General features: G+C 42.9%; 4 protein-coding genes across 4 annotated transcripts; 2 read left to right on the top strand and 2 right to left on the bottom strand.

The window, feature by feature from the left end:
* Positions 1-1,101: 1,101 nt before the first annotated feature.
* On the bottom strand, positions 1,102-2,874 carry LAJ45_09933 (uncharacterized protein; the record flags this gene model as incomplete). Its single annotated transcript, XM_046119464.1, has 7 exons — positions 1,102-1,148; positions 1,213-1,399; positions 1,677-1,701; positions 2,043-2,412; positions 2,474-2,565; positions 2,646-2,748; positions 2,832-2,874. The coding sequence occupies 7 exons, from the start codon at positions 2,872-2,874 to the stop codon at positions 1,102-1,104; spliced, it is 867 nt and encodes a 288-aa protein (XP_045967315.1).
* Positions 2,875-5,121: 2,247 nt separating this feature from the next.
* Positions 5,122-5,479, top strand: LAJ45_09932 (uncharacterized protein; the record flags this gene model as incomplete). Its single annotated transcript, XM_046119463.1, has 3 exons — positions 5,122-5,134; positions 5,230-5,273; positions 5,330-5,479. 3 exons carry the CDS (start codon positions 5,122-5,124, stop codon positions 5,477-5,479), a joined length of 207 nt encoding a protein of 68 aa, XP_045967314.1.
* A 2,532-nt stretch (positions 5,480-8,011) lies between these two features.
* LAJ45_09931 (uncharacterized protein) lies at positions 8,012-8,274 on the top strand (the record flags this gene model as incomplete). The annotated part of the gene is made up of 2 exons (XM_046119462.1): positions 8,012-8,072; positions 8,135-8,274. 2 exons carry the CDS (start codon positions 8,012-8,014, stop codon positions 8,272-8,274), a joined length of 201 nt encoding a protein of 66 aa, XP_045967313.1.
* Positions 8,275-10,961: 2,687 nt separating this feature from the next.
* On the bottom strand, positions 10,962-11,859 carry LAJ45_09930 (uncharacterized protein; the record flags this gene model as incomplete). Its single annotated transcript, XM_046119461.1, has 4 exons — positions 10,962-11,048; positions 11,117-11,133; positions 11,191-11,678; positions 11,732-11,859. The coding sequence occupies 4 exons, from the start codon at positions 11,857-11,859 to the stop codon at positions 10,962-10,964; spliced, it is 720 nt and encodes a 239-aa protein (XP_045967312.1).
* Positions 11,860-12,520: the final 661 nt, after the last annotated feature.

Genomic DNA, 12,520 nt, shown 5'->3' with positions numbered 1-12,520 from the left:
GTAAAATGTGAATAGCCGGATCATGAAAAATAGCCTGTGAAAAGATTGGATCACTTTAAACCACAACACCTCCCATTTGGCACGTTGCCAAAAAGAAAGCTGTAATATTTCACGCGGTCTTGGCATTTCATTGACAAAAGCAGTGCTGGGTAAGCCGTAAAAAAAAAATCAAGACTTTTGCAGTTTACTAAAGAGAGGGGAGAGAGCTCTAGTGAAGACCAGTGGTTTCTTACATGAATGACATATCGATCAGTCATTCAGTTATTCGGTCGGTCGGTCGGCCGGTTGTTCAACCGGTCAGTCACTCAACGGGCCAGTCAGTTAATTGATTATACAATCATACAATCAGTCAAGACCTTAACGTCGAAACGCATACAATTTTGAGCCTTTTATATTGCTTATTTGATGCTTATATAAGCAAGATTTGAGCGTTTTCCCATGTTTTGGTTTAACTGTATTGTAAGACTACGTTTTGGAAAATCCATAGCGCTAGATATTGATTAGTAATATCAATGAGTCAAATCCCGAAGTAATGATTAATTTTTTGAAAACCTGATCCCGGAATAAGGCGTAAATAAGTCTAAAATAAGCCTTATTCGGGAATAAGGCTTACACCGAATTTTTACTTATTAAATCTTGATTTTTGGATAAGACTAAGAGCCTAAATATGATTATTACTTTTTTGAGCTTTATCTAGTACGAATAAGCAATAGCGCTGTTTACTCTTGATTTGGTATATTATATCTTATTAATCTATTATATCTTATTAATCTATATATATATATATACATGTATAATACCCCATTTAGCTACGGTTTCCTTGCTTCTAGCTCCTCCGTGTCCGTGTCCTCCACCTCCACATCCTCTTCTGTGCCGTCCGTAGATTACACACTTCCTGTAGCCTTGAGTACGGTGTCGACGGTATATTGCTAGTGGTGGCGTGCTAGGCTCGGAGGACTCGGAGGCGGTATCTAGTGCTAGTACATCAGCCAAAGCGTCAACCTTCCTAGGAATAGAGGGTATGTCGTCATCTGCTGCATCAATTGGGCATCAAAGGGTAGATTCCGTTCTCGATTCCGTGCCAGTGCTCTATTCCGTGCGCTATTCCGTGCTCGATTCCATGCTCGATTCCGTGCCTAAATCTCGCCCTGAGCAAAGTAAGCAAAGGTGCAGCAGAATTACGTGCTAGACGGAGGACACCAAATGACGTACTAGCAGGAGGCTTTTGAGCAGCATGTTGACGATTGATTGGCCGGTAATCTGGAGGTGTATCGAGATAGAGATAGAGGTGCCAGTGGAGGTAGAGGTGGAGGTGGAGGTGGAAGGCGGAAGGTGGGGTGGAAGGTGGGGTGTCGCTGGAAGTGTAATTTGGCCTGTGCCAGAGTTGCTTATTGAGCGCCTAATCGTCAGTATCAGCATCAAATATCGATTATACCGTCAGTATTGCGTATATGGTGCTTAGTTGTATCGGTATTTGAGCATTTGTGCCTGATATTGCTTATTTGATGCTCAGGCGTATCGGTATCTAAGCCTAATCGTCGATATCGGCATCAAATATCCATCAATCTACGTATATTGCTTATTCCTGAATAAAATGCATCGAGAATAAGGCGTAATGCCTCGTTGATGAATCAGGGTTAGGTTTTTGGTAAACCTAAACCAAAGCACAGCATTACCGAATTAAAAAGCATCAAATTGACCCTATTTTGGGAAAAGCAATAGCAGCTAATATTACTAATCCAGATAAACGCTTGATTTAGCCTCTTTTGGTATAATATGCTTAATTAAGACTCTCTGTACGTAATAAGGCTCAAAATTTTATGCGTTTCGACGTTAAGGTATCTACAAATATAATATTTTTCGTATAGGGAATCTATGTACAGCTTGCGGTAAGATTATTGTAGAAATATGGGAGGAGTCCTATTGGCTTGCCCAGCCACAGAAACCCTGTTTTTTAGACCCTTGTTTCTACAATAATTTTACCTCTCGCTGTAAATGCTTAGTGACTGCAGCTATGAGCTCATGGCATCCCTCAATCGCACCTCCCATCCTTCCATCCAGTCCTCCACCGCTCCTCCCACTTCGAGCAATCAAACTCCTTCTTTCCAAGCTTCACATTGACGTTATTATGTGCCTTGCACATCCATAACCCAAACTCGCTTCTGCCGCTCAAGTGCCCTCTTCCCTTCTCTTCCACAACCTTGAGTTTGTTCTCCGGCTCCTTTAAATACTCCTGGAAGTCCTCGGCACATACCCAACAAGGATAGACCCGTGAGAATAAAGTTATGAATTTCTTCATTTCGGTTTGTTGGGTCGGCGTGGCGCTCGAAGGGTATGTGGCTGCTATGGTGTGTAGAAGGGTCCAGGTAGAGCGACCGAGGGCTTCTACGTCAGGAGGGCAGTCAGAGGGTACTATATAGAATGTCAATTGCCTGTATTAGTCTTCCGATAGATGAATTTAGATGTTCCTTACATGTTGTGGCAATAGTAGCAGCAGCAGAACCACTAAACTTTCCTTTGGCAGCATTCTTCGACCAGTCCCGGAAGCTAGTACATGAGCGACATCTATTTTCAGTCTCTCACCATATTATTAGTCTTCTACATGCACTCCCGGTAATCCTTATCCCAGCTAGAGGCAAACTCACGGTTTTCCGTCCTTGCCTAGTACCACTGGGCCTTTCGGGAATGACTTTTTTGTCTCAGGCGCTGCCGCAGATTCGGAGGGAGGTAATTCGGACATGGTGGTCGCTACTCAGTACACTGGTTAATGCGCAATATGTCTAGTGGCAAGTGCCGAGAAGACTTTGATTTGTAAGAATTCATGTAGTTACCCGGTCTCTGATAGTATGCAATGTTATGAACCCAGCTTGACATGGGCTCATGCTGGACCGGAGCTTAACTGGATCACACAACACACGACAATAACGCTTTTACGTCCGGAGTATGAGTACATATAGCTTTGAGGGAATAAAACTGTAAGCAGAAAAAGTGCCTTCAAAGGGTCTAATGATAATCCAATTGCACGAAATTAACTAAGGATTTGTTATCAGTAGGTTGAGATCATGCAATCCTACATGTATTGTATACGTACGCAGGCCTAGGACGTTGTGCAACACATTCAGTAGGCGCCTTCAACGCCAGGACTCAGGCGCCACCATGCTTCGTCTCTTGCGCATTCTCGACGCTTTGAAATAGTAGGTCTTTAAGTAAAAAAAGAAACCACAACATATTGCGCCAGAACGCTCTTGGTAACTACCATAACTGGCCGGAATCTCTTACCGTCGCACCCGGTCCAACCATTTGGCAGCCGGATATATCTATGCATCAACGAGAGCTTTCATTAGATACATACCCTCGGATGCGCTCTATGCAGTCAGTCCCAAGAGTGTGCATTAAACAGCCACTTGATTTTTCATTACACGCGTCTTGTTACGAGATATATGTGTTATTTGTATATTTTAGTTCAAATAATCTGTTGTATGGACAAGCTGTAAAGATCCTAAAGCTCCCTCAGCTACAGGCATGCTACTAGCCATGTATGATATGATAATACGCCGCGCTCTCAGCCGCTACCATCTTGCTGCATGCGCAACTCAGAATACATGCTGGGGATGCTGGGGATTCTGAGGACGCCACTTCGGCTGCGCCGGCGTCACATATAGCAATAACAGGTCCAAGCAAAGAGCCTTTTTGATGCCCTGGCTTGTCTTTCCACAATTATATATGAAACTACAAAAGCTAAGATTATAGGTTTATGTTTTTATGCAAGACCCAGATACGAACTCTGATTATTTATGGCCTTTAAAATTTGTGTTCTGCTATTAGAATGTGCGGTAATACAGGAAGCATTACTTACACGTCTCGTACCAATCAATATCCCTTACAAGCAGCTTCCCTGCTCATTATAGCAACCATCATAATAAGGGAATCGAGCTTAGGTATTGTGATATCTTTTCCTTACTTCACGAAGATTTAGTCTTTATACATACTAAGATGTGTCTGGAAACGTTATAAAATACATGTAACGAATACAACAAACTTGCAAATCAGTTCATTCATTCATTGAGACGTTTACATCTCATGAAGCCGATTCACGTCCATTAGTTCATTGCAAAGTCGACTGAAATGAGCAAAAAACAAGTCAAACCCTCCTATTGAGTTAATTCATTATATGTCTATGCACCGCTTCCCTTAAGGTCTTGCTTTTGTATGACGTGACATAAAACCCGCTAGTGTTTTGTTTTTCTTTCAATCTGGCCATTCATACGATCATGCCTACCTACATAAGCTAATTAAAACAGAATTCACACCAGGAAAAAAACTTACTATACTCTACCACGAATCGGTCGATAAAAGCTCAACGATCCAGAATCCCAATTCCAACTTTTTCCACGATCGAGGCTGTTCGAAGTGAGAACCTCAGAGGGTAGTCTCTGGAGTGTTTAACCTCGTCCATCATGTCCGAGATTTCCTGGATTCGGTGTTTTTGGGTGCATCGAGACCGCCAAGCACTGGTATTGTTCAAAGGAATAAATAGATACCATCCGGATCCGTGAGCATTGTTGAGCGGATACCCTGGCCGCATCAGTCAAAGCTAGCTTGATTGACCAATTATGGAACTCTTACAGTGATTGACCAGGCTGGGATTTAAAGGAGTTAACACTCCTTGGCGGCATTGAGACGCCTTAAAGCAAAGCAGTTAATTGGCGGGCAAAGGGTCATGGCATTGAAGAGACAAAGCCACAAAGGCGCTCATCATGGCGTAACACGCATTTGGGGGTAATATGGCCTTCACTATCCCTAAGACCCTCCTCTGTGCTAGTGCGTATCATGGGGGCTTGATAAACTAGAACCGCGTACCGATGAAGATATTTCTCGAGGGATGTGTAGAACTCAATGGGATATGTCCATTCACATATCGCGAAAGAGTCACCTCACGTGCAGGATATTCGAATGATTCGCCTAGTTCGCAGATACATTAACATATGGAATTAGTATTCATGCCATTGCAGTTGAGGGACAATTTATTCTATAATAAACTGTGGTTTGTGCTCATAGAGCAAGACAAAACACAGTCTGCATACAGACGCTGTCAGGCAGTGTTACGCTCGAGTACGGGTAATGGCTCACACACGTAAGCATTACCCCGTACAACACACAAGGACTGACTGCATTAATCCATACACTTGGTTTCGTAATCGACCTCGGTTGAAGCTAATCAGTGAGTAGGAGGAGAAGACCAGCTCGATTTCACAGTGGCAAGGACCGTTCCTGTAGGCTGCATGCTCCCAGCCAGCTACAAATGGGCTACGTATACTTACACATTCAGGAGTCATTGGGTGTTGGTATATTTTCCATGCCAATTCAGGCTGAGGCCAGATGGGCCCTTTTTTCAACCTGTCATCCCTCGACTGCAACCTCAACCGACCTTGAAGGCCTGGTCCGCCCCTTGCCCCTCACTTATCACTCAGATCTGTGATATGCAAAGAAATATTTGTGTACGCCATGAGCTGCAAACATTATTTACTGGATCCTGGAGCCGAATGTCCGCTACTCACTCGCAGGAACGTTCCACAGTCGAAACCCAAAAGCCAGAACTCGACATACCGGATTTGATCCCTTACCAAAGTCCAGTTGGGTGCCCTATTTCCCACTACAAATTAATTTACTATCCCGTATATTTTTAGTACCCCTGGCCATCCCGCACGGAATTCCCAGAACGGCGTATCCGGTTGCGACTGTAAACGGGGTTGAGAAGCTTCGGACTCAATAGTTGAGAGGATCCCGATTATTCATCTTACTAGGTGCTTGTATTCAGAATCTTCAATACCACCACTTCCACTGACCACCCTAGTGAAAGGGTGTGTGCACATCATATTTGGAAAATGAAACCTAATAATTATAACGTCACATGGATCATTAAGAAAAAATAACGACCACACGGGCCCGAGTGTCCTAGATACAATCATCGCGACTTTCCACAAAGAACCGATAACAGAGCAGCGGCAGGAGTGTTTTAAATACTCACTTACCTATTAGCATATAAATCAGGAAAATTCGAAGGCTCAAACTGAGGGTTATTGGCATACCTGACCGCATTATTCTTTACAAATAATTCAGATGAATGATTTCATGTGGAACACTTTCCGGGAATCCATTCTCACGAATTGGAGATGTCGCTATCATCACAAAATTTACTGTACCAGACATTATACTTGTCCAGACAGCGTAATCTCACTCTACTAGCACGCACGTGCGACAGAAAAACTTTAATTTAAGCATTGTATTACATATCCGAAAAGTTGCTGGCTCTAGAACTATTTAAAGGTTCAAGAACCCTAACACAGTTGGTTGAGGTTAAACGAGCAAATTTATGGCCTGGGGCGCGGGCGACACACATGCACCTAAGGTATTGATTCCAGGCAACGGTTTTGATATATAAAGCGTCTTTCGCCCACTTCTGATGCCCTCCCCCCCCCCCCCCCCCTTCTCTGAGTTTCATCACTACCCAACACTTCCCTCTTGGCTGCACTCTACGAGCGCTATCTCCAGGCAAACAGGCAACATCCACCTTTATTCAGGAATACCGTATTCAGAAAATACCATATCAGTAGCCTTTTCATTAATAGCCACTGGTTAATCTGCCCCTTCTTGTCCCCATGAATGTGTGGTTTGACCGCTTCGTAGAAAGCAGAATTTGAGGCTCTTGATAGTGGCAAAGGGATACGAGGGACATGTCGATAAATTTTATAAGGTCTGTTATCATAAAATAATAGCCAAAACCTGCTGATCTACAAAGGGCAGGAGCCTATTAGACGTCTTCTCCAGACCGTACTTGAGCGCCCAATTTGGGGGGGGGGGATGCCGCAATCAGCCTCCCGAGTGTTAACAACTTTTATACGGTGAGTTTTCGAATATTCAAGTATGTCGTCTATATTTCAGTAGCCCCAAAGATAGCTTTCATTGCGTCATATCAAATCATTCGCTGCAAATCCCTTCTGGTCTCATAACATCAATGAATAGTCAGTGCTGACTAATTACTACATAGCAGCAAATCAACTCGACAGCACAATACACTACGGTACCAGTAAGTAGAACACGGTAGTGCGGGCCGTCCTGTGGTTTCCTGTTTTTACACGTACATTCGAACACCCAGCAATTACCAATATCTACTAGAAAGATTTACTTTCAAGGGAACGGTGACCACTAAACTTGTATCTAGTATCACTTCCTGGTCTTTTTCAAGCCGCGACCGTTTTAGTCACAGTGGTCAACACGGGGGTATGGTCAATTCCAAGATTTTGTATGGAAACCAAAAGAGGTAGTCGATCAACTCCCTGCGTATCATACATCATTCCGGGGTATATTTGAGATTGACCATACCCCCGTGAAGTCGTCTACATAGATTTCTATATCAGGAATTCGAATGTCGATTTTACTTCTTTAGCTCTAGACCTATTCCGGGAGCTCGCCTGGGCGAAATGCCTAAAGAGCCAACAGGATTATCCCTTAGTCCGGTGGTTCAGGAATTCCTACCATATAGCAAAAAGAAAGGGCCCAGGCAGATGGTATAGGGTGAACACTTCTTTCTGATTTGTCGAATGGATGTTGAGCCTCAATAACAACCACCAAAAGAACAAATTTACATTGTTTTAACCAATCAGAGTACAGTATTATACTCCAGCCCGACCTCGTTTGCTATTGTCAAATATTCCAGTAGCAGGCCCCCAGTGGTAAAGTCACTAAGCCACATCCCATCCTTACTCTATAACTATCCTTCACCATTCTAGAGAGGTTACTTTACAAACCAGAATGTTCTAATGTGATAGGATGTCCTGAACTGAATCCGCACGCTTCACCAGCCAGCCATAGGATTATAATCCAAATTTGGGCTACAAAAACGCTCATCATAACAAATTATCATTTTTATTGATTTATTTGTTCACAACCTAAATACCCATATTTAAACAGACCACCAGAGAGGTTTGACACAACGACGTATCTGATCTCAATGAACATTTCAGTCTTCAAAGTTCATAGGGGCTTCAGACAGTCGCCTCTATCGCATCACAGTAGGTTTCTTTTTATGTGTATATCTCCGCGGTGAAATTCTAACTAAACCGTGATATTGCAGTTCGTACCCAGGGAAACGACTTAATCCTCGAAATTTATAGGACAATCGGTGAGGGCTCGAAGACGGATAATAGTTGGTTAACTTATGATTGGCTCAATCAAGATCCCACGAAATTCAAGCCTAGACAGGGGCATTGGTAAAATCATTCCAACCGTTGAATCAGCTCATCGATATTCCCTCAGGGTGGGGGGGGGGGGGGATGATATTGGAAACGTCACTCCCTGCATTCAGCTGCATAGGTGTACATGTCGTGACGTGCACATTGTTACAACAGTGCGTACATTGCAAGCATTAGAGCATTCAAGCTCACTTGACTTTTGCAAGGAGAATATCAAGAGGCCGGCAATTTTGTGACCAGATATCAGACCAACAAGATTTGAGGTTCAATGATCCCTTCCAGCTCTGATTGATCAAGGTTTTTCCCTCGCTGCATATTCTTTTCTCTGGTATATTTTTTCTTCCCTGCAGAGCCCCGGTGAGCTTAATTAAGCGCTCTATCAATATTTCTACAGTTGATTACTATCAGATTTACCACCTGTTCCATTTATTTTTATAATGGTATGGAATATGTGAAGGGTGAGTAAGTCAACGATTTCCTTTGTCGAGCTGAAACTTTGCTTTAGCACTCGTGATAATCAGTACTCGGGTTCTTGACACGTATGTCCGGTTTACGCGATATTATAACAGCGTTTCCGGATTGGACTGTGTCTGCATATGAGAAAACACTGCGCACATCTAATAACCAGGTTTTGGTGGTATGCAGACCCAGTCCAGTCCCGAAACGTTATGGATGAAGAGTAGTGGAGAAAGAAGTTACGAGAGCATAGGTGGCAGATTCTTAGGGTTCTTTACGAGGATACCGCTCAGACCTTATAACTCTGGTAAATCAAACAGAACTCGCTAGATCTGTTCAAGGCTTTTTGAGAAGCTCTATGGATTTAGGGCTTAAACTACTCTAATGAAGCATAGAGGTATCGTAGGCATGAGCAACCTATATCAAAGCTTACTTCTATCGTATATCCACACTGAGGAGAAACCTGATGGGACTCTCTAAAGTGCTGCGTCACCAGAACTAATTGGGGTAAAGGTTCTCACAAGTATGACAGCACAACACGCCACATTTTCCGCTTTTCCATCAAGGTGTATGACCTCTTTTCTAGATTTATGGACGCAGAGAGCAGTCGCATCTTCCGATTCCTGGCCGCTATGGTTATCTTTTCTATCGCTGGTCGGTGTTTGTCTCATCAATAAACAATCCTGGGCGCCAAGGAATTGGTTCAGAATGATTATTTCCATGACCGATCTATTTGGGAGTCCGAAGGGGTCAAATTTGGAGTTCAACATAACCCAAAACTTACAAATATGACGGCGATTGTTACTCTTCATTTTCACCCAGAAAGGTTCACCGCATTGGCGCCCAAGTCGTTGTATGTAATTGGAGTCTTTGCACTATGCGTTCCTTTATCTAAAGAGCCAATTGCGATGCAAATACTATCTTGGGGAAGAATTTACCAGCCCTTACTCCCCTAGACATCGACTTTCTTGACACGAGTGTCAAATAATGATTTGAGTATTGATACAAACAATATCAGTTCTGCTAAGTTCATCCCGGCGCGATAGGCAGTCGCAATACGCATAAAATGTCCTACAAGCGACCACTCTGCTACCGGTATATGATGCAATATAGTTGGAGCCAATCAGATAAAATCGTTTCACAGAGGCACTCATACTTGCAGCATTGAATCCGGGCTCGCAATCATCATAAGGCCTAGTGCTGCGACCACCCCTACATAGATTCATTTTTACTTTGAGATCTTCAATATGGCATGGGCTGCAGCCTGCAGCTGCAACTATCCTTTAAGCTAATTAATTGAATCCTGATCTTTTCGTGGGGGCAAAAGAAGGGGCTAATACTAACAAATTCTGATCAACTATTGGATCTAAATTAATCTTTCATAACCCCCTATGACTTACGACTCCCACATAAACTTTCAAGGGTCAGTAATTTACGGTTTATGAATAGCCAGGTAAGTAAAACATTCCAGTCTGTATCGCTTCTCCGGACTCGAACCTAGAATTCAGTCCTTGGTGTTTACGGGAGCTATAGAAGAAATATTTACTTTCAGCATACTTTGACTACCTTCATTTTTTTTTCTTTGGACAAGCTTCTTGATATTTTAAAACGTGTGGGGGTACATGTGTGGTGTGAACCTAGCCACCCAGAGAATGCCTAAGGTTTGAGATATCTCCAGAGCTTTACGACTCCAGAATCAAATTGTCTCTGGAATATTATCTGTGGTTTTGAAGTTGCTATATATTTATAAACCGGCAGAAGCAAACATATCCTTACGAAACCCTTGTTTATGATAGTAGTATAGGTTATTAAGGGCCTTTTAGGAGTGTTAGGAATTGTTTCAGGTTTATAAGCTTATGGAGACCTTAGAGCGTCTCTTATGCCTCAGTTAGCAAAAGTTAAAGCTGCAGTTACAACGTAACTCGACAAGCCATCTGGTTGTTCCAGCAACCAGACTTATATTTAGTGGTGATGACGAGTTAAAGCGGAAGGATCGAAGAAATGCTCTAAAAATTTTGATACAAGATTATTATTTGGAATCATGAATAGCAACGTAATTTAGTTAACGGACAAGGTGACATGTATTATTGTAATGGTGATATATTATTAAATAAAATGTTTTGTTTAAAATATCTCTTTACATAATATGAGTACAATACTGCATGTATCAAACATATCTCCTGGTTGCAATTGATGAGATTATAGATAATAAAAAACATTTATTTGTAAGGATTTACAAAAAAGAAAGAGTTTCTATTCACGGATCCTACGTCTTGAAAAAAGATATTTGCTAACACTATCAAGAGTAAAAAGAAGGTATCGATACATATATCTTATCTCCTACAGAATTGCGTTAGTCGTGGGCTATAGCTATTCATAGCTAGTGGCAATATGCATGCGTGTCATACCAGTGGGTCCGTGCTCACTATGATCAGATTCCAACTTTACTTCTGTTTGCACTCTTTGCAAACCCAACAAATACGTGCCGGCCAGACAGTTGAATTGTCCAAGCTCTCATGACATCCAAAGGTCCAAACTGCCTCCACGGTGTTGTTTGACTCCCCTTCCTGGAACGGGATATTAAGGCTGACCCTTCCAATAGTCCTTTCGACACCAGGCATCTCCAAGGGGTTTCCATTATCAAGGACTGTCAACCCAAAAAGATCATCGAGCTTGAGCTTAGAGAACAAATCCTTGAGTTCGCTAACGAATTCGGATGCAAATGTGATGTCTGGATAAGTCGTGTCTCCGAGTGGGTTGAAGCCAAATTCGGTGGGGTACAATTCTCCCTGGTGTAGTGCCCAACCCCTCGGGACAATCTTTCCACCGAAAATCTCGCCAGATTCAAGGAGCCATGGAGTGGTAACTTTTCCATATTCAACCAGTCTCTCGTTAGCAGCCATGTTGAAGTGGCGGTGAAGAATTGTGAGTCCAAGCTGTTTTTGGACATTGTGTTTGTGAAACAGCTCCCTGAATGCATATGATGTTAGAGGAAAGAAACGAACGATTCGGATAGTACTGACCTGACTGGCCTGAGACCCTCACGGGTCAAGTTTCTACTTTCCAGTTCTTTTTGGGCATCCTCGAGGTATCTCAAGGTGTCGAAGCATGCTGGGCTGTAAGCCTGAGTTTCGTACGAGACTTTTGTCATCTTGTTGGTATGTGGTAGTTGCACAAGATATTTACTTTCGATGTTGTGCTGTGACGGTTCGGCCTGGTACATACGCGGGTCTGCGGTGGAACTTGAGCCACTTTTATATGCTTTGGTACGAGTGTAAACTTTTTCTTTATTGAGAAACAACAACAAAGGATCCTAGATATATGCTTTCCCCTTCTCCCTTTCAACACGCACTACGATCTTAAAACAAACACCACCAATGATATCTGATCCTCCCCATGCTTGACCGATCGGCAGCCCATAACAACTCACCGATCTAATTTAGGTGGCGTCGAGACTCGATAGACTTCATCGGCCCACCTCCTATATCTAAGCCCGGGGATGTCCAAAGGACAGTGCGGCTCTGTGTCATGCAAACAGTCACCTTTTTCCCCTGAAACGCTCAAAACCACGATATCATGCATAATATAGTGCAGTCGTGTATGTTCGAATCGTGGCATTTTACTATGCAGTCATGAAAAAGCGATAGCAATAATGGCTCGAGCTCACCTGAAACTACAGGTCGTTACCTGCACAGTCACACACTTATACGCAGGGCATTAAGCGAATTTACTAAGCAGCTCTGATAATGGACATTTAGAAATTGATAGTTGCCAGAGGCAAAATGAAAGTGTGATTGGAGTAGGCTTCAATA

The sequence above is a fragment of the Morchella importuna genome (assembly GCF_003444635.1).
Source record: "Morchella importuna strain M04M26 chromosome Unknown Morimp01GS040, whole genome shotgun sequence".
NCBI lineage: Eukaryota > Fungi > Ascomycota > Pezizomycetes > Pezizales > Morchellaceae > Morchella > Morchella importuna.
This window is presented reverse-complemented; position numbering and strand designations above follow the sequence as displayed.